General features: G+C 41.9%; 1 protein-coding gene across 9 annotated transcripts in view; it reads right to left on the reverse strand.

Moving 5' to 3' along the window:
• enkur (enkurin, TRPC channel interacting protein) overlaps positions 1-24,108 on the reverse strand; it is a 366,880-nt gene that overhangs the window by 51,142 nt on the left and 291,630 nt on the right. For 7 of the 9 annotated variants that reach the window (XM_068013868.1, XM_068013878.1, XM_068013863.1 and 4 more), the window contains exons 5-6: positions 5,286-5,432; positions 1,132-3,647 (exon numbers count right to left, since the gene is read on the reverse strand). In XM_068013868.1, coding sequence (XP_067869969.1) covers positions 3,474-3,647; positions 5,286-5,432 — 321 coding nt within the window. In that variant the 3' untranslated portion in view covers positions 1,132-3,473. Of the gene's footprint in view, positions 1-1,131; positions 3,648-5,285; positions 5,433-24,108 lie in introns of those variants that run through there. The other 2 variants (XR_010969132.1, XM_068013894.1) reach the window with 1 other exon arrangement.

Raw genomic sequence — 24,108 nt, forward strand, 5'->3', positions numbered from 1 at the left:
GCCTTTTGAGGAAGAGAGTTCCAAATACTCACGACCCTCTGAGAAAAAAAATTCTCCTCATTTCTGTCTTAAATGGGCGACCCCTTATTTTTAAACCATGACCCATAGTGCTAGATTCTCCCACAAGGGGAAACGTCCTTTCCACATCCACCCTGTCAAGACCCCTCAGAATCTTATATGTTTCAATCAAGTCGCCTCTTACTCCTGTTGGTGAGGTAGAGCTATGCTTTCAGATGATGTTGCCATTAAACAAATACTGCTAAACAAATGTTAAATAAATACTTTATACCTAACTTCACCATTGAAGACACAACTTACATTCTGGAAATAATAGGGAACCAAGTGTCTAGAAAGAATGAGGAACTTAAAGAAATCAGTCTAAGTAAAGAAATAGTACCGGAGAACTTAATGGGACTAAGTAGTGACAAATCACCTGGACTCGACGACCTGCAACCTAGGGTTTTAAATGAGGAAGCTGCAGAGGTAGTGGATGCATTGGTTTTGATCTTCCAGAATTCCTTTGATTCTAGAACAGTTTCCAAGGATTGGAAGGTAGCAAACATAGCTCCGCTATTTAAAAAAGGAGGAAAAGAGAAAATGGAGAAACTATAGGCCAGTTAGCCTAACGTCAGTAGTAGGCAAAATGCTAGAATCTATTATTAGGGGTGAGGTAACAGAGCACTTAGAAAATTATAATATGATTAAGAGGAGCCAACGTGGATTTATGAAAGGAAAATTGCATTTAACAAATCTGTCAGAGTTTTTGGGGATGTAGCTAGTAAGATGCATAAGGAGGAAACCAATAGATGTAGTGTATTTGGATTTTCTAAAAGCATTTGATAAGCTGATACACAAATTAGGAATCATGCATTGGGACAATGTATTAGGATGAATTGAGGATTGGTTAATGGACAGAAAACAGAACGTAGGAATAAACAGGACATTTTCTGGTTGGCGGCTGTAACTAACGGAGTGCCGCAAGGATCAGTACTTGCGTCTCATCTATTTACAATCTGTATTAATAACTTAGATGAGGTTACTGAGGGTAATGTATCCGTGTTTACTGACGATACAAAGTTAGAAAGAAAAACTTGCATTTATATAGCACCTTTCATGACCACCAGATGTCACAAAGCACTTTACAGACAAGGAAGTACTGTTATGAGTGTCATCACATAATATAGAAAACACTGCACCCAACCTGCACACAGCAAACTCCCACAAACAGCAATGTGATAATGAGCAGATAATCTATTTTTGTGATGTTGATTGAGGGATAAATATTGGGCAGGATACTGGGGATAACTCCCCAGCTCTTCTTTGAAATAGTGCCATAGGATCTTTTCCATCAACCCAAGCAGGCAGATGGGCCTCAATTTAACACCACATCCAAAAGACAGCACCTCCAATAATGCAGCGCTCCCTCAGTGCTGTACTAGAGTGTCAGCCTTGATTTTTGCGGGACCTAAACTCAGAACCTTGTGATTGAGAGGTGAGAGTGCTACCAACTGGGCCACAGCTGACATGGGGAAATAAGCAGTGAGCAGGATGCAAAGAGGCTACAGAGGGATTGAACGAGTGAGCAAGAACGTGGCAGATGAAATACAATGTGGCGAAGAGAGAAGTTATCCACTTTGCAGGAAAAATTTTAAAAAGCAGAATATTGTTTGAATAGTGAAAGACTGGGAAATGTTTATATTCAGAGGGACCTGGGTGTCTTTGTACATGAATCACAGAAAGTTAATATGCAGGTACAGCAAGCAATCAGGAATTCCATATGTTAGCATTTGACATAAAGGGATTGGAGTATAAGGGTAGTCTTACTACAATACAGGACATTGGTGAGGCCATACCTTGAGTACTGTGTGCAATTTGTATTTCCTTACCTAACGAAGGTCATACTTGTCCTAGAGGGAGTTCAGTGAAGGTTCACCAGACTAGTTCTTGGGATGAAGGGATTATTCTATAAAGAGAGATTGATTAGACCAGGTCTATATTCTTTGGAGTTCAGAAGAATGAGAGGTGATAGAAATGAAACATATAAAATTTTTAAGGGACTTGACACAGTAGATGCTGTGAAAATGCACCCCCTGGCTAGGGAATCTAGAACGCAAGATCACAATCTCAGAATAAGGGGGTCAGCCATTTACGACAGAGATGAGGAATAATTTCTTTGCTGAAAGGGTTGTGAATCTTTGGAATTCCCCACCCCAGAGACCTGTCATTAAATATATTCAAGACAGAGGTTGATAGATTTTTGGGTACTCAGGGAATTAAAGGATATGGGGATAGTGCAGGTAGGTGGAGTTGAGGTTGAAGATCAGCCATGATCTTGTGGAATGGCAGAGCAGACTTAAAGGGTCAAATGGCCTACTCCAGCTTCTATTTCTTAAACCGAATTGTCAGCCTAGATTTTGTACTGAAGTCTCTAGAGCAGAGCTTGAACCTTCTAACTGAGGTGAGAATGCTACACACTAAGCCACAGCTAACACCCAGCATGTATTAGGTTCTTCAGCATTCTTCACAAGCTCTGGATGTAATTGCCACTGATGCTGTTGCCTCCAACCCACCTGAGTCCTTGGCGAGTCTCAAAAGTGTTGCCTCTAACATATGTTGGGAAGAATTATCAAGTTTTTTGGGGAATTTTGTGCTTTGCAAATAAATTCACAATTCTCTTTTCATATTCTCCAGCTATTTCACTCCAAACCTTCCTACTATGTGTACGTTTTACCTTTAAACGCAAGAACTATGTGGACTAAGACAACCCAATCTGATTCAGCAAAATTATTTCCTGCAGAATGTTCTGTTTGCTATCATGGCATGTGTAATAGAATTGTCATGAACTCCTTTCTATATCTTTTTGACATTTGTCTGTGCAAGTTCAATATTCTTAGCATGCCCATTATGCCCTGTGCTGCAATTTTGTAGCACTATTCTTGCCTTACTTTTGTGATCTTTTCCAATAAGTTCCTTTGAATGGCCAATACCAAGTTAACTTCCTCTATTACATAACACACTCTTATCATTCAACCCTTTTCCCTTTATTAATGAGGCAGTGACTTTGGTAGTGCAAACCTTCAATCACTTGAGTATGCCATGCCAAAACTTGTTTCTTTCAATGCAAAACTAGTGACAGTTTCTCAGAATAAACCATTGTTATTGATAAAGAATATGACTATTTAACATTTTTGTACAATACAAAATATCAATTTTGTCATTTATAACAATTCCTTGTCAAATGAAATAAAAGGATAATAATGCATTTAAATTGTAACTTGTGGTTCATTTGTCACATAACAATTTCTTCATTTTTATGCTTACATACTGCATAAGTACGGCATTTGTAGATATTTTATTTGGGAAATACTTCTAGGATTAAAAATGTAACAAGATTTGCATAATAAAACACTTTACTTTTTCCAAAGCACATACATAATAAAATTATGATTGAAAAAGAAAGGTTATGATGGTCTTTAGTTTCGTGGAATGTAGATAAATTTATGTTTCTCAATCAGGTCAATGTCCTGTTCTAGTTTTTTCATTTTGGTCTCAAGTGCTTCCTTGTGGAGTTTCTTGGATTCAGTATCTATCAAAATGGAAAGACTTTGATATGCATGATTCAGCTCTGCCCAGTTCTGCTTTAGTCCCTGAAAGGTTACCAGAAATAGAACAGCAAGTAGGTCAATACTATGTAGCTCAGTTTTCAATTTAAACAATATTACTTAAGTTACCTTAATGTCAATTGGTAATCAAAATAAAAAGTTCTGAGTTTACTCTCCTTTAAGAGCAGGACTAATAGGGCATGACTCTTTAAAGCATTCTGTTAAGGAGAGTGGTTTATGGTGATGCTAAAAAGATGCAAATGTTAAACTTGGTTGATATATCTGACTGAACTAGTCAATGCATCTACTGAAAAGAAAAAGAAAAATTCTACCCCATCACTGACCTTCCCTTTCCCTCCCCTCCCCTCCCCCCCTTTCATTTGCTCAAAATCTATGACATTTCTAACTTTTCCCAGTTCTGATGAAAGGTCACTGCCCTGAAATGTTAACTCTGTTTCTCTCTCCACAGATGCTGCCAAATCTGCTGAATATTTCCAGTGTTTGCTGTTTTTATTTCAGATTTCCAGCATCCACTGTATTTTGCTTTTGTATTGATATTCATTTGAATTTCAAAACTTGAAACTGCTATTTGGGAATTATTTCCATAAAGTTTATGCAAAACTAAAATTTATGGATAAGGTAGTCAAATTCTGTTGTTTTTTCCTTTCATTTTTATAAGGGTAGAAGTGCAGAACCACAAAAGAAGACCATTCTCTCTATTGTATATGCTGGCTCTTTGCTAGGGCAATCCAAAACTAATCCAACTCACTCCTGTATAGAATCCTAAAAGTTTACAGACCAGAGAAAACTATTCAGCACAGAATAAGCAAACAAAAAAAATTACTTCCTTTTTTTAAAAAAGGAAACTCAGATGGCTTCAAAATCCAAACTTTATCCTATTTGACTCCTCTTTAAAGATAAGAAAAAGTTCAGATTGTTCTATTCCACATAGTTATTAGTTGCTGTTAGATTTAGGTATAATTACTAATTGGTGTGTGTACCCAAACTTTTTAATTTCCTGGGGTACAGAAAATGAATAGCTGCTCCCACCACACTCCTGCTCTAATCCCCTCTTGCTGTCGAACATCTAATGCTGTTGTTACTGAGATGGAGAATTGTTGACATCATGAGAATTTACCCACATTAGTATCTCACTCCTCTGAGGAGTAGGAGATAAAGTTGGAGAGTAGTGCCAAAGCAGAAGGGGCAGAAAAGAAAATGCCAATGAAAAATGAAGGAGCTGTGAAAAGTTTCAGTGTGAATTGCATGCCAGGTAGCAAGGAATGAAGGAAAGAAGAATTCCAACATGAGCTGCAAGTGCCAATGTGAATGGGGAAGAGTAAGAAATGAAAGTATGATCTGGGAAAGGTAGGAGTGTGCTGGAGTCAAGTGATGCCAGACACCAAAATGAATGCCAACATAAACTGGGAAGGAGGAGGAGACTACTGCCAGCGTGAATTGAGGAGCAGGGGAGAAGAGTGCTATCTTGAATTCACATGGGAGATGGAGAAGACAACCAGTATGAACTGTAGTGGGGGAGCCATTGATATAACAGAATGGTCAAACAGGCTCGATGGGCTGAATGATCTATTCGTTTTTCTATGTTCCCCACTCTGCTTTGGAATCTCAGCCAGTTATATAACTTTATAAAAAATATTATGGAAGTAGATAATCAGTGCTAACCAATAACACATTGTTTCGTTCATCTTCAGTCAACATTTTCATAGAACCTTGCCGTATACGCTCCTTTACATAGGCATCATATTCTTCCTGTGCTTTCTTCTCCTCTTCAGTCCGCTTAATTAGATAATCTGGAATTTTACCATAGTCCTACAAAGTGAAATGATCCAGATTAACCCACTGAATACCAAGTATCCTTTTTTGTTTTATTTTTGAATTAATATTAGATATAATTAGAATTACATAAATATATGAATCGCAAAAGGTTAGTATGCAGGTTCAGCAGTAATTAGGAAAGCTAATAGAATGTTATCGTTTATTGTGAGGGGAATTGAATATCAAAGTAGGGAGGTGATGCTTCAGTTATACAGGGCATTGGTGAGATCTGGAATACTGTGTACAGTATTGGTCTCACTATTTAAGGAAGGATGTACATGCATTGGAAGCAGTTCAGAGAAGGTTTACTAGACTAATACCTGGAATGGGCAGGTTGTCTTATGAGGAAAGGTTGGACAGGCTAGGCTTGTATCTACTGGAGTTTAGGAGAGTAAGAGGCGACTTGATTGAAACATATAAGATCCTGAGGAGTCTTGACGGGATGGATGTGGAAAGGATGTTTCCCTTTGTGGGAGAATCTAGAACTAGGGGTCACTGTTAAAAAAATAAGGGGTCACCCATTTAAGACAGAGATGAGGAGAAATGTTTTCTCCCAGAGGTTCGTGAGTCTTTGTAACTCTCTTCCTCAAAAGGCAGCGGAAACAGTCTTTGAATATTTTTAAGGCAGAGGTAGAGTCGTAGCGTCATACAGTTATATAGCACAGAAACAGGCCCTTTGGCCCATCATGTCTGTGCTGGCCATTAAGCAACGATCTATTCTAATCCCATTTTCCAGCACTTGGCCCGTAGCCTTGTATGCTATGGCATTTCAAGTGCTCATCTAAATACTTCTTAAATGTTGTGAGGGTTCCTGCCTCTACCACCCCTTCAGGCAGTGTGCTCCAGATTCCAACCACCCTCTGGGTGAAAATTGTTCCTCAAATCCCCTCTAAAACTCCTGCCCCTTACCTTAAATCTATGCCCCCTGGTTATTGACCCCTCCACTAAGGGAAAAGGTTTCTTCCTATCTATCCTATCAATGTCTCTCATAATTTTGTATACCTCGATCAGGTCCCCCCTCAGCCTTCTCTGCTCCAAGAAAACCAACCCTAGCCTATCCAGTCTTTCTTCATTGCTGAAATGCTCCAGCCCAGGCAGCGTCCTGGTGAATCTCCTTTGCACCCTCTCCAGTGCAATCACATCCTTCCTATAGTGTGTGAGCAGAACTGTGCACAGTACTCCAGCTGTGGCCTAACTAACGTTTTATACAGCTCCATTAGATAGATAAGATAGATAGATTCTTGATGAGCATGGGAGTGAAAGGTTATCAGAGGTAGGCAGAAATGTGGAATCAAGTTTACAATCAGATCAGCCATGATCTTGCTGAGTGGCGGAGCAGGTTCAAGTGGTCTACTCCTGCTCTTAATTCTTATGTATGTAAATGTAGGTGTTAAATTTCATACATAAAAAAAGAGTTCCTAGGCTCATTGGAGTCACAGAAGTAGGATCCTGGAAGTGTATATGTTGACTTTAAACAGATCTCATTATTAAAAGTTTTGTATAGGGCATGCAGTTCCTGTTTACAAATCGTACTTCTCATGTCATGATTTAACATTGTAAAATGTTAAACATTTCTAATTGGAATTCCAATGTTAAAATGTCGACATTTATCTGTCACACTTATAACAATTACCTGTCAGACCACGAGGAGATGCTCTAATGGGATTACCATTAATAAATAACATCGATCTTTAATAATTACTTGTTATACCACTTGTTATCGGTGACACCATAAATCACTCAACCACTTTCTGAAAAAATTTATTCTGACATTTCTTTTCATCAGTAATTAAAATGTCTACCGCCCATAATATGGCTTTAAACAGGATAAAATTTAAAATAATTACATATTTCAGAATAATGGTTCAGTTTACCATTGAGTTTTTCTGTCTCTTTTAATGCCATCATTAAAATTTTTACTTGAAGGCTTAAGCCTCTCTCAAATGGTTGGATTTTGACTTGATTTTTTTTGCTATGACTTGGTTAGCTGAGGGTTGAGTTGGTGCAGTGTACTAAATTTTCCAGAATGCTTCAACATTTGGTCAGACTGCTAGGATAGTTTTCTTCAGCTTCTAGGTTTTTGCTCATTTATCTTTCACAATTATTTTTAAGAAAAGCTACAGGAAAAATTTACAAAACATAAGAAATAGAAGCAGGAGGAGGCCATTTGGCCCCTCAGCCTGCTCCACTATTCAATAAGATCATGACTGATCTGATTGTGGCCTTAACTCCACTTTCCTATCTGCCCCCCATAACCCTTGACTCCCTTTTTATATCAAAAATCTGTCTAACTCAGCCTTAAATATATTCAATGACCCGGCCTGCACTGCTCTCTGGGGAAGAGAATCCTTCCAAAGAGTAATGACCCTCTGAGAGAAGAAATTCCTCCTCATCTCCATCTTAAAAGGGAGACCCCTTATTTTGAAACTGTGCCCCCTAGTTCTTGATTCCCCCACAAGGGGAAACATCCTCTCAGTATCTACCCTGCCAAGCCCCTTCAGATTCCTATATGTTTCAATAAGAACACTTCTCATTCTTCTAAATGTCAGTGTGTATAGGCCCAACCTTTCCTCATAAGACAACCCCTTCATCCCAGGAATCAGCCTAGTGAACCTTCTCTGAACTCTTACAATGTAAGTATAGTCCTCCTTACGTAAGGAGACCAAAATTGTACACAGTACTGCAGGTGTGGGCTCACCAATGCCCTGCACAGTTGTAGCAAGACTTTCCTATGTTTATACTCCATCCCCCTTGCAATAAAGGCCAACATTCCATTTGCCTTCACAATTACCTGCTATACCTGCATGCTGACATTTTGTGATTCATGTACTGGGTCACTAAGATCCCTCGGTACCGCAGCATTCTGCAGTCTCTCTCCATGTAAATAATATTCTGCTTTTCTATTCTTCCTGCCAAAGTGGGCAACCTCACATTTTCCCTCTTATACTCCATCTGCCAATTTTTTGCCCACTCATTTAACCTATCTATACCTTTTTGCAGACACTTGTCCTCCTCAAAACTTACTTTCCAACCTAAAATAAAAGCAAAATACTGCAGATGCTGGAAATCTGAAATAAAAACAGAAAGTGCTGGAAATACTTAGCAGATCTGGCAGCATCTGTGGAGAGAGAAAAACAGTTAAGGTTTCAGCTGTGACCTTTTCATTGGAACTGGCAAAGGTTAGAAATATAATAGGCTTTCAGCAAGTGAAAGGGGGGAGGCAAGGGGAAGAAGAACAAAAGGGAAGTTGTGTGAGAGGACTGAGGCGGGAGAGACTAAATGATAGAGATGTAATTGGAACAAAAGGCAAAGGAGTGGTAATAGTTGTCGTAAAAGACAAAGCGAGTGTTAATGGCAGAATAATGAACAGCTCTTCTGAAAGCAAAAATTTGAAAAACAATGCTTTGCCTTTTACTACAACTATTAGCACTCCCTTTGCCTTTTATTTCATGACATCTGTCTATTAATCTCTCCTGCCCTCTGTCCTATCACACACCTTCCCTTTTGTTCTTCTTCGCCCCTTCTCCCCTTTCAATTGCTCAAAGCCTATTATATTTCTAACCTTTTCCAGTTCTGATAAAAACTCACAAACCTGTGTTTCTCTCTCCACAGATGCTGCCAGACCTGCTGAGTATTTCCAGCACAGTTTTTTTATTGCTTTCCTACCTATCCTTCGATCGTCTGCAAATTTGGCGACAATACACTCGGTCCCTTCACCCAAGTCACTAATATAAATCGTAAATAGTTGAGGCCCTAGCATTGATCCCTGTGATGCTCCACCAGTTACAGTTTGCCAACCTGAAAATGCCCTATTTATCCCAACTCTCTGTTTCCTGTTAATTAGCCAATCCTTTATCTGTGCTAGTATATCACCCCTAACGCCATGAGCTCTTATCTTATGTAGTAAACTTTTATGTGGCACCTTGTCGAATACCTTTTGGAAATCCAAATACATTACAATTACTGGTTCCCCTTTATTCACCCCACTTGTTACAAAATCAAAGAACTCAAATAAATTTGTCAAACACGATTTCCCTTTCATAAAACCATGTTGACTCTACCTGATTGCATTATGATAGTCTAAATGTCCTGCTACTACTTTCTTAATAATGGATTCTAGCATTTCCCCAATGACATGTTAGGCTAACTGGCCTATAGCTTCCCGCTTTCTGTCGAACCATCGCTCCCCCCCATCCCCCACAATCCCTTTCTTGAGTAAAGGTTTTGCATTTGCAGTTTTCTAATCCGCTGAGACCTTTCCAAAGTATAGGGAATTTTGGAAGATTACAACCAATGCATTCACTATCTCTGCAGCCACTTCTTTTAAGACATCAGGTCCCGGGGACTTGTCAGCCTTTAGTCCCACTAGTTTTCCTAGTACTTTTTCTCCAGTGATAGGGATTGTTTTAAGTTTTGACTCTTGATTTTTTGCTATTCTTGGGATGCTTTTTGTGTCTTCTGTGGAGACAGATACAAAATACTTGTTCAAAGTAATTTCCTTGTTTCCCATTATTAATTCCCAAGTCTCATCCTCTAAGGGACCAACTCCTACTTTAAACACTCTCTTACTTTTTATACTTGTAGAAGCTTTTACTGTCTTTATACTGTTTTTATATTTCTTGCTAGTTTACTCTCATACTCTAATTTCTCCCTCTTTTTTTAAGTCATCCTCTGCTGGTTTCTAAAATGTTCCCAATCTTCTGCCTTACCACTAATCTTTGTAGTATTGTATGCCTTTTCTTTCAATTTGACACCATCCTTAACTTCCTTAGTTAGCCATGCATTGTGCATCCTTCTCATTGAGTCTTTCTTTCTCAATGGAATATATTTTTGTTGAGTTATGAAACATCTCCTTAAATGTCTGCCACTGCTTCTCTACTGTCTGACATTTTAACTTATTTTACCAGTCCACTTTAGTCAACTCTGTCTTCATACCCTCGTAATTTCCTTTATTTAAAGTTTATGACACTAGTTTCAGACCCAAACTTCTCACCCTCAAACTGAATGTGAAATTCTATCATGTTATGCTCACTCTTGCCAATGAAGTCATTTATTAATCCTGTCTCATTACACATTACCAGGTCCAAAATAGGCTGCTCCTGGGTTCGTTCCAGAACATATTATTCAAAGAAACTGTCCCTAATACACTCTATGAACTCATCCTCCAGGATACCTTTGCCAATTTGATTAGTCCAACCTTTATTAAGAGTAAAATTATGTATGATTATTGCAGTACCCTTCCTAAACCTTTCCTGTTACGACCAGGTGAGAAACGTGTCTAGGGGTCTTTTACTGTCTTCACCTGGACTTATTGTAACAGGGTTTAATTTGAGCTTTGAGCTTCCCCTTTGTGAATCCTTGTTTACAGCTTTCCAATTATAAGGCAAAGAAATGAGCATACCAGGTTTTCTTAGGTTTAAAGAAAAGTGACATTTATTAAACCTTAAACTTAAACTCTAATTCGGTTAACGCCTACGGATACACATCGCACCCCACGCTAGCATGCATACATGATACGCACATGCAAACAGAGACAGAAAAGAGAAGAAAAATAAAATGGAGAGGTTTGAGGCAATCTTTGAAGAGAGTTTTTTTTACTGTGCTTTGAGCTCGCTGTAGGGTCCTTGATTGTAGGTAGTTTTGCTTTTCATTGGGGACCAGCATTCTTCTTAAATCTTGTTCATTGCAGGAGACTTTTCTCTCTTGGGTTCATATGTCTTCAATAGTTTCCGAAGCTGGTGAGAGCAGACAGGAGAGAGGTCTTTTCCAGTCCAGGACAAACAGTTTTCAGATTTCAAATTCCTTGTTGGCAGTTCAAATTCAAAAAACTCCAACAGTCACGTGACCCAAATCGGTCCGACCATGTCTGTTTGTGTATTCGGCCATCTTAGCAGTTAACCTGGAATGCTAGCCTTTCCACCTTCAATGTCTGGTAATCAAAAGTCTATTGTGGATTAAATTGGAGCAGGGAATAGCCTCTTTGCCCTTAAGAAGTACTGTCTGTTGATATGCTAATTTCTCTCTCCAGCCAAAGTCTCCAATTGTTTTTTAAAGCAAGTTCTTTCTTCGCCAACAACAGTCCAAAATCAATGTTCATGTGGCAAAATTAATTTTCCTCATTCTTGGCAGGTTTGCCTGACAGTACCCATTATTTCTTGAGTTATATTCTGTTCTACAGTGTAGCTACTATAAGGGGGCCTATAAATTACTCCCACCAGTGACTTTTCTTTGCTGTTTCTTATCTCCACCCAAACTGATTCTACATCTTGATCTTCCGAGCCAAGATCATTTCTCACTAGCTTAATTTAGGTTAAGTTTACTTTGAGTTTGTGTATGCATAAGAGAAAGAAAGTGAAGAGGATAGAGGGTCATATATAGCAGATTGAACTAATTACACACTTGGTGTAGCTTTTGTTTCATGTTCCATGAACTTAAGAAGATATATTAAGCTTAGAGACACTCAGTGCCTTTGCCAATGTTAAATTGCAACTTGGAGCTACAGCTCAAGTAACAAGTGCAATGGCAGAAGGTGGGGTGGGGGGTGTGAGAGGTGTTATCAGTCGGGTCAGTATGGCTGAAACCCAGGATTTTCTGAAGCTGTGGTGGAATGATAGGGCAGAATTTAACAGCTAAGGGGAGGCAGGTTCGGGTGTTATGGGAGGGAGCGGGGGATGTGGAGGTGTTGGGGGGGGGGGGGGGTGGGGGAGCGGGTGGGTGGTGTTAAAACCCTGAAAAAGTAGTGTTAGGTTGGGAACCCGACATGATCCTGTCCACTTCCTGGTTTAAACCAGGTGGGTTTGCATGTGAGCACGGTATCCCAGCGGAGCTGCTGGGTAAGTAATTAAAATATTCAAAGAGGCAATTAGCTTCAGCAGCCAGCGCATGGGTTTCCTGAGCTATGTGGAACTTGCCAAGGTCCACAAGGCGAGAGCACTGCAGGGATTTTTTTTTTAAGTTAGTTAGAAATACAGCACTGAAACAGGCCCTTCAGCCCACCGAGTCTGTGCCGACCATCAACCACCCATTTATACTAATCCTACACTAATTCCATATTCCTACCACATCTCCACCTGTCCCTATATTTCCCTACCACCTACCTATACTAGGGGCAAATTATAATGGCCAATTTACCTATCAACCTGCAAGTCTTTTGGCATGTATTGAACAATGAAATTCACATGCTGGGAAGTCAAAGAGTGAAATCGCAAAGCTTGTGGCCAGCCTGAGTGAAAGGCTTGTGCTTGCAGGATTTGTTCTGAGGGTATGATTTCACTGCTTTGAGAGTCATTTAAAACTTTTTGAAAGTACTTTCAATTACCTTGGAGTATACTCACCTTCATTTCAACTTTCCTACTGTCAGCCTTCACTGCATCATGGGAACCACTTATGCAGCCTTAGCCTGGACTTTTCGTGAGGCACAGCAGGAAAAGCCATACCAGCACCAGGAGCCACAACAGCAAGAGAACCAGCAGCACCAGGAACAGCAACAACACTAGCAGTAGCTGCCTTCTCCGCAGCCACCAACCGCTCCACAGGACAGAGGGCATGGATGCTGGATGGTGACAGAGCTCCAGCTCAAAGGAGGTGATATCCCCCAGCACTGAGTATACAGACTCATGTTCCCGCTAGCCTGGAGCTAGAGAACACTTGGCTACATCCTAGTAAGGTGTTGAGCCAACCAGCTGAGGCTTTGTTCCAAACTGTGTAAAGTAACAGAGTGTGGAGGCCATTGGTCTGGGCCAACATGCACTCGGTGGCCTGCTACGTCTGATTCTCCATGCAAGTGGCCACTCTTTCCTTGGAGGTGAACATTAATGCAAATACCTGCGGCATCACGGCACTCATGCTAAAGATGGACTCCTCCAATTTCTGTCCAAGGGTGCACACTGCCTTTGGAAATGCTGACTGAAGAATACACATTTCCTGCTCCTGCTCCACAAGTTCCTTTTCATGAATGACCCCCGAGGTTTGTCATCTACGTTCAAGTGAGCAGAGCTTGGAGTGTCCTGTGCCCTCCAAGGGCGCTGCCCTTGTCTACAGCGCCCACCTCTGCTCACATGTGATGTGAATCTCACCATGTGACAGCCTAACTATCTCTACTCCAGTATGCACCGAGGTGAGTGTATTTTCACTGATGGAGGGTGCACATGGGTCATGTGACAGTGCATCGCCAGCCTGCTGGCCTCCTCCCTCATTCCTCCTTGGGGCGGCACAGTGGCGCAGTGGTTAGCACCGCAGCCTCACAGCTCCAGGGACCTGAGTTCGATTCCGGGTACTGCCTGTGTGGAGTTTGCAAGTTCTCCCTGTGTCTGCGTGGGTTTTCTCCGGGTGCTCCGGTTTCCTCCCACAAGCCAAAAGACTTGCAGGTTGATAGGTAAATTGGCCATTATAAATTGTCACGAGTATAGGTAGGTGGTAGGGAAATATAGGGACAGGTGGGGATGTTTGGTAGGAATATGGGATTAGTGTAGGATTAGTATAAATGGGTGGTTGATGTTCGGCACAGACTCGGTGGGCCGAAGGGCCTGTTTCAGTGCTGTATCTCTAATCTAATCTAAAAAATCTCATCAGCTTCTCAGTCACCTTTGAAGGGCACGTGGGAGATCAAAGATATAAATTAGTGCTGACATGGCGAAAGCATACAAACTCTACTGAACAAATTGTTGGTGCTCTGGGCTGACAAGTCCCGGGTCCTGATGGACTGCATCCGAGGGTGTTAAAAGAATTGGCTAGTGAGATAGTTGATGTGTTAGTTTTAATTTTCCAAAATTCCCTAGATTTGGAGAAAGTTCCTTTAGATTGGAAAATAGTGAATGTAACTCTTTTATTCAAAGAGGAAGAGAGACAGAAAGCAGGAAACTACAGGCCAGTTAGCTTAACATCTGTCATAGGGAAAATGGTAGAAGTTGTTATTAAAGACATTATAGCAGGGCATTTAGAAAAATTCAAGGTAATCAGGCAGTATCAACATGGTCTTGTGAAAGGGAAATCATGTTTAACCAATTTATTGGAGTTCTTTGAGGGAGTTACATGTGCTGAGTATGAAAGAGAACCAGTGGAGGTATTGTACTTAGATTTCCAGAAGGCTTTTGATAAGGTGCCACATCAAAGGTTATTGCAGAAAATAAAAGCTCATGGTGTAGGAGGTAACATATTGGCATGGATAAAAGATTGGCTAGCTAACAGGAACTGGTTGGCAAATTTTAACAAGTGGTGCGACACAGGGATCTGTGCTGGGGACTCAACTTTTTACAATTGATAAAAATGACTTAGATGAAGGGACCGAAGGTATGGTTGCTAAATTTGCTGATGACACAAAGATAGGTCGGAAAGTAACTTGTGAAGAGAACATAAGGGTATAAATAGGTTAAGTGAGTAGGCAAAGACCTGGCAAATGGAGTATAATGTGGGAAAGTGGGAAATTGTCCACTTTGGCAGGAAGAATAAAAAAGAAGCATATTATCTAAATGGTGAGAGATTGCAGAACTCTGAGATGCAGAGGGATCTGGGTGTTCTAGTGCATGAATCGCAAAAGGTTGGTACGCAGGTACAGCACGTAATTAGGAAAGCTAATTGAATGTTATTGTTTATTGCGAGGGGAATTGAATACAAAAGTAGGGAGATTTTGCTTCAGCTATACAGGGCATTGGTGAGACCACATCTGGAGTACTGTGTACAGTATTGGTCTCCTTATTTAAGGAAAGATGTAAATGCGATGGAGGCAGTACAGAGAAGGTTTACTAGACTAATACCTGGAATGGGCGGGCTGTCTTACGAGGAATGATTGGACAGGCTAGGCTTGTATCCGCTGGAATTTAAAGCTTAAGAGGCAACTTGTGGCTATCCCCCTCTCTAACAAGAATACCGTTTTGGATACTGTTGGGGGGGGATGGCCTATCAGGGGAAAACAGCAGCAGCCAGAGTAGTGGCACCATGGCTGGCACTGTTGTTCAGCAGGGAGGGACAAAGCGCAGAAGAGCAATAGTTATAGGGGACTCTATAGTCAGGGGCACAGATAGGCGCTTCTGTGGACGTGAAAGAGACTCCAGGATGGTATGTTGCCTCCCTGGTGCCAGGGTCAAGGATGTCTCTGAACAGACAGGGGGCATTCTGAAGGGGGAGGGTGAACAGCCAGAGGTTGTGGTACACATCGGTACCAATGACATAGGCAGAAAGAGTGACTAGGTCCCGCAGGGGGAGTTTAGGGAGTTAGATAGAAAGTTAAAAGACAGGACCTCGAGGGTTGTAATTTCTGGATTACTCCCTGTGCCACGTGCCAGTGAGGCTAGAAATAGGAAGATAGTGCAGCTAAACACGTGGCTGAACAGCTGGTGTAGAAGGGAGGGTTTCAGATATCTGGACCATTGGGATCTCTTCAGGGACAGATAGGACCTCGACAAGAAGGAAGGGTTGCATCTGAACTGGAGGGGCACAAATATCCTGGCTGCGAGGTTTGCTAGTGTCACTCGGGAGGGTTTAAACTAGTGTGGCAGGGGGGTGGGAACCAGAGCAGTATGACAGCAAGTGAAATAAATGAGGGGGAACTAGTAAATAAGGCCAGTAAGACTAAGAGGAAGAGCAGGCAGGGAGATGTTGCGGAGCACAGCGGGACTGGTGGTCTGAAGTGCATTTGTTTCAATGCGAAAAGTATAACAGGTAAGGCAGATGAACTAAGAGCTTGGATTAGTACTTGGAACTATGATGTTGTTGCTATTACACAGACTTGGTTGAGGGAAGGACAGGATTGGCAGCTAAATGTTCCAGGATTTAGAAGCTTCAGGCGGGATAGAGGGGGTGGAAAAGGGGTGGGGGAGTTGCATTACTTGTTAAGGAGAATATCACAGCTGTACTGCGGGAGGACACCTCTGAGGGGTCGTGCAGCGAGGCAATATGGGTGGAGCTCAGGAATAGGAAGGGTGCGGTCACGATGTTGGGGGTTTTCTACAGGCGTCCCAACAGCCAGCGGGAGGTGGAGGAGCAGATATGTAGACAGATTTTGGAAAGATGTAAAAGGTAACAGGGTTGTAGTGGTGGGTGATTTTAACTTCCCCTATATTGACTGGGACTCACTTAGTGCTAGGGGCTTAGATGGGGCAGAATTTGTAAGGAGCATCCAGGAGGGCTTCTTGAAACAATATGTAGATAGTCCAACGAGGGATGGGGCCATACTGGACCTGGTATTGGGGAATGAGCCCGGCCAGGTGGTCGAAGTTTCAGTAGGGGAGCATTTCGGGAACAATGACCATAATTCCATAAGTTTTAAGATACTTGTGGATAAGGATAAGAGTAGTCCTCGGGTGAAGGTGCTAAATTGGGGGAAGGCTAATTATAACAATATTAGGCAGGAACTGAAGAATTTAGATTGGGGGCGGCTGTTTGAGGGTAAATCAACATCTGAAATGTGGGAGTCTTTCAAATGTCAGTTGATTAGAATCCAGGACCAGCATGTTCCTGTGAGGAAGAAGGATAAGTTTGGCAAGTTTCGGGAACCTTGGATAACGCTGGATATTGTGAACCTCGTCAAAAAGAAAAAGGAAGCATTCGTAAGGGCTGGAAGGCTCGGAACAGACAAATCCCTTGAGGAATATAAAGACAGTAGAAAGGAACTTAAGCAAGGAATCAGGAGGGCTAAAAAGGGTCATGAAAAGTCATTGGCGAACAGGATTAAGGATAATCCCAAGGCTTTTTATACATATATAAAGAGCAAGAGGGTAACTAGGGAAAGGATTGGCCCGCTCAAGGCCAGAGAAGGGAATCTATGTGAGGAGCCAGAGGAAATGGGCAAGGTACTAAATGAGTACTTTGCATCAGTATTCACCAAAGAGAAGGACTTGGTGGATGATGAGCCTAGGGAAGGGAGTGTAGATAGTCTCAGTCATGTCGTTATCAAAAAGGAGGAGATGTTAGGCGTCTTGCAAAGCATTAAGGTAGATAAGTCCCCAGGGCCTGAAGGGATCTACCCCAGAATACTGAGGGTGGCAAGGGAAGAAATTGCTGGAGCCTTGACAGGAATCTTTGTATCCTCATTGGCGACAGGTGAGGTCCCAGACGACTGGAGAATAGCCAATGTTGTTCCTTTATTTAAGAAGGGTAGCAAGGATAATCCAGGAAATTATAGGCCGGTGAGCCTTACATCAGTGGTAGGGAAATTATTAGAGAGGATTCTTCGGGATAGGATTTACTCCCATTTGGAAACAAACAAACATATTAACGAGAGGCAGCATGGTTTTGTGAAGGGGAGGTCGTGTATCACTAATTTGATGAGTTTTTTGAGGAAGTGACAAAGATGATTGATGAAGGAAGGGCAGTGGATGTTATCTATATGGACTTCAGTAAAGCCTTTGACAAGGTCCCTCATGGCACACTGGTACTAAAGGTGAAGTCACACGGGATCAGAGGTGAGCTGGCAAGATGAATACAGAACTGGCTGAGTCATAGAAGACAGAGGGTAGCAGTGGAAGGGTGCTTTTCTGAATGGAGGGCTGTGACTAGTGGTGTTCCGCAGGGATCAGTGCTGGGACCTTTGCTCTTTGTAGTATATATAAATGATTTGGAGGAAAATGTAGCTGGTCTGATTAGTACGTTTGCGGACGACACAAAGGTTGGTGGAGTTGCGGATAGTGATGAGGATTGTCAGAGGATACAGCAGGATATAGATCGGTTGGAGATTTGGGCGGAGAAATGGCAGATGGAGTTTAATCTGGACAAATGTGAGGTAATGCATTTTGGAAGATCTAATGCAGGTGGGAAGTATACAGTAAATGGCAGAACCCTTAGGAGTATTGACAGGCAGAGAGATCTGGGCGTACAGGTCCACAGGTCACTGAAAGTGGCAACGCAGGTGGATAAGGTAGTCAAGAAGGCATACGGCATGCTTGCCTTCATCGGTCGGGGCATAGAGTATAAAAATTGGCAAGTCATGCTGCAACTGTACAGAACTTTAGTTAGGCCACACTTAGAATATTGCATGCAATTCTGGTCGCCACACTACCAGAAGGACGTGGAGGCTTTGGAGAGGGTACAGAAGCGGTTTACCAGGTTGTCGCCTGGTCTGGAGGGTATTAGCTATGAGTTGAGGTTGGATAAACTTGGATTATTTTTACTGGAACGACAGAGGTGGAGGGGTGACATGATAGAGGTTTACAAAGTTATAAGCGGCATGGACAGAGTGGATAATCAGAAGCTTTTTCCCAGGGTGGAAGAGTCAGTTACTAGGGGACATAGGTTTATGGTGAGAGGGACAAAGTTTAGAGGGGATGTGCGAGGCAAGTTCTTTACACAGAGGGTGGTGAGTGCCTGGAACTTGCTGCTGGGGAAGGTGGTGGAAGCAGGTACGATAATGACGTTTAAGAGGCATCTTGACAAATACATGAATAGGATGGGAATAGAAGGATACGGTCCCCGGATGTGCAGAAAGTTTTAGTTTAGGCAGGCATCAAGATCAGCGCAGGCTTGGAGGGCCGAATGGCCTGTTCCTGTGCTGTACTGTTCTTTGTTCTTTGAAACATATAAGATCCTGAGGGGTCTTGGCAGGGTGGATGTGGAAAGGATGTTTCCCCTTGTGGGAGTATCTACAACTAAACTGGAACTAAAAATAAGGGGGTCGCCCATTTAAGACAGAGATGAGGAGAATTTTTTTCTCTCAGAAGGTTGTAAGTCTTTGGAATTCTCTTCTTCAACAGGCGGTGGAAGCAGAGTCTTTGAATATTGTTAAGGCAGAGGTAAATAGATTCTTGATAAGCAAGGGGTGAAAGGTTATCGGGGTAGGTAGAAATCTGGAGTGATCAGTTCAGCCATGAACTTATTGAATGGCGGAGCAGGCTTGAAGGGCCGAGTGGCCTACTCCTCCTCGTAATTCATTTGTTCGTAAACTCAATATAGTGCATATCATGACATTTCTGTTAGTGGTGACTTCAATTCAACATGAATGACTGTTAAGTGCCAAGTGGCAGTGTCATATCTAATTCTATCATCAGCTCTGTATGCCACCCCCATCTCTCTACTGCTGATGCCTAATGTGTGTGCCACCCTGCTGATCTCCAAGGCATCCTCCTCCAATGCAGTAAGGGTGGCTATGGCTGTAGGTCTACCCCTGGTTCTCTGCCTCTCCCTTGAGTTGTGTGCTCTCTTCTGTAATGTGAGGAAGAAAAGAGTTATGAGTCTGAGAAGTGTTGAGGATGGAATGAGAACATTTGAGCAGGGTGACTGTGAGGAATGGGTGCAAGATGGCAAAAAGATGAGGGTGAGTGAGAGTGTTCGCAGTTCAGATAGAGATTTGAGGAGATACCTGGAGAGAAAGGACCATGTGGAACTGCAAGCTGCATTGGTCAGAGCAGTGCTGTGCAGGAGAACGCTAGGGATGACAGAGAGTGATGGATGTCATCTGAAAGTGGTACTGCCACTTACTTTTCCTAACCTAATGAGGTCATTAAATCTTTTCTGACACTGCATCCAGGTCCTGGGCACCACACCCCTGCTGCTGACAGCCTCTGCTACTACCAGCCATGCCTGTTCAATTTGGGTGGCTAGCCTCTTCCTCTTTCCCAGAGTAAAGAGCACATCCCTTCTGGCCCTAACTGCTCCAGCATAAGCTCCAGGGAAGAGTCAGAGATCAGTGCAGGGGGTTGGGGGGCGGGGGGCAACTTTCCCACGTCTTCTTTCTATGTCCTTGCCTCTAGTATCCTTTATGAGCAACTGTTCCTGCCGCCATTCTGACTCCTGCTGGGATCCCTTTAAATAGAGAGTTTTCATCACACCTGCACTCTGTGAAAACCTGGAAGCAGGATGCTAATGCTATGGCTGAGTTAGAGAGCCACGGCAAAGCCTGCTTCAATTACCAACAGGTTTCTGACCGACCACTGGCCTCCCTGCCGTGCGTGGGTCTGTCAAGATAAAATTTCACTCATAGTGGCAAGGATTAGGGTAAGAGCAGAAAGACTCTTTGGCAACCATAAAAAAAAACTTTTAAAAAGGAGATTCAGGAAGTTTGTCGGGAAATGGCCAAGGTTACTGAATGCATTAGTAGATTGCACAGATGCTAGAAGCATAACTCATTTTCACACCACCTAGGATCACAAAGTGTAAGAGAGCAGAATGAGACAGTTATTAATGAAATCAAGAAAAATGTTGCATTTATATACTGTCTCACAACTTCAGGACATTCCAATGAAGTATTTTTGAAGTGCAGTCACTACTGTAATGTCGGGAAACATGGTAGCCAATTTGCACACAGCAAGATTCCACAAAGAGCATTGAGATAATTGACCAGATTATCCATTTAGTGATGCAGATTGAGAAATAAATACTAGCCAGGACAACAACTTCTTTGACAGGGCGGCGCAGTGGTTAGCACCGCAGCCTCACAACTCCAGGGACCTGGGTTCAATTCTGGGTACTGCCTGTTTGCAAGTTCTCCCTGTGACCGCGTGGGTTTTCTCCGGGTGCTCCGGTTTCCTCCCACTGCCAAAGACTTGCAGGTGATAGGTAAATTGGCCATTGTAAATTGCCCCTAGTGTAGGTAGGTGGTAGGGAATATGGGATTACTGTAGGGTTAGTATAAATGGGTGGTTCTTGGTCAGCACAGACTCGGTGGGCCGAAGGGCCTGTTTCAGTGCTTTATCTCTCTGAAAAAAAAAGGAATCTTTTGCATCCACTGAACAGAGCAAACTTGGTTTGATGTCTTGTTCAAAAGATGGCACCTGGCATAGATTAAGAGCTCAACTCTCCGGAGTGACTCTTGAATCCATGATCTTCTGATTCAGAGGCAAAAGTGCTAGCCATAAGCCAAGGTTGTTACACATTGACAACCTTATCACCCCAGCAGCAACACAACCCTCTTCTCCATTCCATTATCCCACATCATATTTTCTATAGTGTTTGCGAAAAGCGAAGAGGTTGTTGCATTTCCTGTATATGAAATAAATTATTACAATGGAATGTCTGCAAACATCTGGGTGAAATTAAATTATGAGTTAGTTAGTAGCCTGCCTAACTCTTTGTGTTCTTTGCAGAGGAGAAGCATGTGCACTGTCGTAGACAAACTAGTGCCATTTCTGGAAAAATGGGAACCATCAGGCCTGAGCAGACATGAGGAGGAAGCTCGAGTTCCTCGCAGACAAATCACAAAGAGGTAGCTGGAGAAGTAGGAGAGAGCTGTCAGCTTCAAGACGGTAATGAGATAAATTGCATATAGTGCTGAGTGTATACGGTTTTCAGACATTCTGGTTACTTGAAAAATCCCCCATCATTACTCAGCCACACATTATTCACAATTTAGAGTGCAATCTGCTAAAATAAATGTTCTTTGTATACCTCATTGAGAAATTTGACAGCTCCACAATATTCACTCCTGTTCCTGATTCACTGACTCTGCCATGGCACCTTACTTATTCAAGCACCAGCCCACACATACCCACTTGGTTGGAGGTAAAAACTGGGATAATAGACATAGACACAGATCTGCTTATGAAAACTATCTTCTGCCATGAACACGAATAAAAGCAGCTATTGTAAGGTTGAGTAATGACGATTGTAGCAATATAGTTCTTTGAAAATAAGTAATACTTCGCATAGATTTTCAGGCTGTACATAACAAGCACAACAGCAAACCCGTTAAGTCTTTTGATAGTGCAGCATTAAGCAGTAAGAATTATATTAGTGCAACAGAATTAGTAGTTCAAAATTGCACCATAGATTTTTCAAAGTTGGTTCACAGTCTGCATTGCAAGATCGTACTGGGACTGCCTTTTGAGTGGTTATATAAATAAATACAAGCTCTCTCTTTGGATAGTATGTTAGCTGTGGTATTGAACAGTTCAGTCTCCCCTGTGCTGCTCCAGTTCCATCTCCAAAGTATATCGGTTGCGAACTATTCTCTACCTTGGTTTGTTAGCTATCTGTTTCCTTTCTAGATTTTCGAACTAACACCTTGCACTTACCATTATCTAAATTTGCTTGATGCTTTGAAAACTAGTTCCACCGAATTAACATTTGGAGAACACTTTATGTTCACTACTTCTATGTTGATCTAAATAAGTTAGCCTTTCAGAAAATGTATTCTTAAATCTCTTATTTCTTCTAACAGCTTTTCATGAGTGTCCCTCAACTTTCCAACACCTTCTAATTTAAGTGAATGATGTGCAACTTGTACCTTAAAGTACTATTCGTTCAATATCACTTCAGGTAATCTGACAAATCATAGCAAATAATTCATCTAAGGAAATCACTTTAAAAGATGCATTTTAGATTATAAATCATTGCAACTTTGCCTATAGTGATCTTGCACTTGCAATGTATGGAAATATTAGTGTAATGGAAAGTTATGCCAATAGCTTTATATATTAAGATCCTTCAAAGTTATCGGTTTGAAGAACAGAAAAAATAAATGCCTCTTTTTCTGGGTTCCACTGCTTGTTGATCACATTATGCTCATACAGAACCAGCACTGTGCATCAATATCAACCAAAAGAATTCATTCTATACATCACTCTCCAGTTCAATTTCCTACACGTCCAAGAACTAATTTTCTTGTGCTTTGTGGAATGCTTATTCACTCGGCATAAAGCACTGGTAAAAGGGGTAGACACGCACATTACAAGAGCCCCACCCACTTCATGTTGTCCCAGAATTTCTGCAGCTTTTCCCTGAGGGGTAGGGTGTCTGCATCAATAGTGACTATAGACTAAGGGCAGTGGTTTAATGAAGCAGAACAGAGAGTCCTCAACTGTCCCTGCCTTCCAAACTCATGTACCCCTGTTCATTAGTGAGGAACCTGCTCAAGGAGTCCGGACAGTGGGTCTTAGATGCTGTGCCCTGTCCCTCTCTAATTAAAAGGATGAGAAAGGGGAAGCCAGCACACTCACGGAGGCATTAATAACATATGTATCATTTTTAGGCTTTGCAGGATAATCCCTGATACTCAAGCTTTTGGATAGCTACTGGAAGGACCTTATGTTGGTGGCCATTTCTGCTACTATAGGCCTCTTCCACATGTGCAATAATCCTGGAAGGAGGTAAGTCTGCACTGGGGGAGCATCTGTCTGACTTCAACAATCTGAATCCACTTGTCACTAGGTGGCTGTTTTGTGCCCAGGTACAGAGACCACAGGAAAAGAAAATCAGCCCTTTAATCTCTAGGAACAACGTCCTACATACTTAATAATTACCAAAAGTAATCAGCAATACAGTAACACCCTATTCCCACTAAACTATTGACCACCCAACTAACCACCCTAGGGTCCCCATGTTAGTTGATATTGTTAACGGTTCTCTCTCTCCATTTGCAGTTTCTCTTTTCTTTAAATCTGCTGTCATCAATCCTCTCCACAAAAAAGCAATCCTTGACCCGTCGTCCTCGCAAACTACTGCCCCATCTCCAATCTCCCTTTCCTGTCCAAAGTCTTTGAACATGTTGTCACCTCCCAAATCCGTGCCCATCTTTCCCGGAACTCCATGTTTAAATCCCTCCAATCAGGTTTCCGCCTCTGCCACAATACTGAAAAAGTTCTTATTAAAGTCACAAATGACATCCTATGTGACTGTGACAAAGATAAACTATTCCTTCTCAACCTTTGACACAGTTTACCAGAGCATCCTCCTCCAATGCCTCTCCACTGTCATCTAACTGGGTGAACTTTACTCACCTGGTTCCATTCTTATCTAACTAATTATA

This window comes from Heterodontus francisci, chromosome 2, assembly GCF_036365525.1.
Source record: "Heterodontus francisci isolate sHetFra1 chromosome 2, sHetFra1.hap1, whole genome shotgun sequence".
Lineage (NCBI taxonomy): Eukaryota > Metazoa > Chordata > Chondrichthyes > Heterodontiformes > Heterodontidae > Heterodontus > Heterodontus francisci.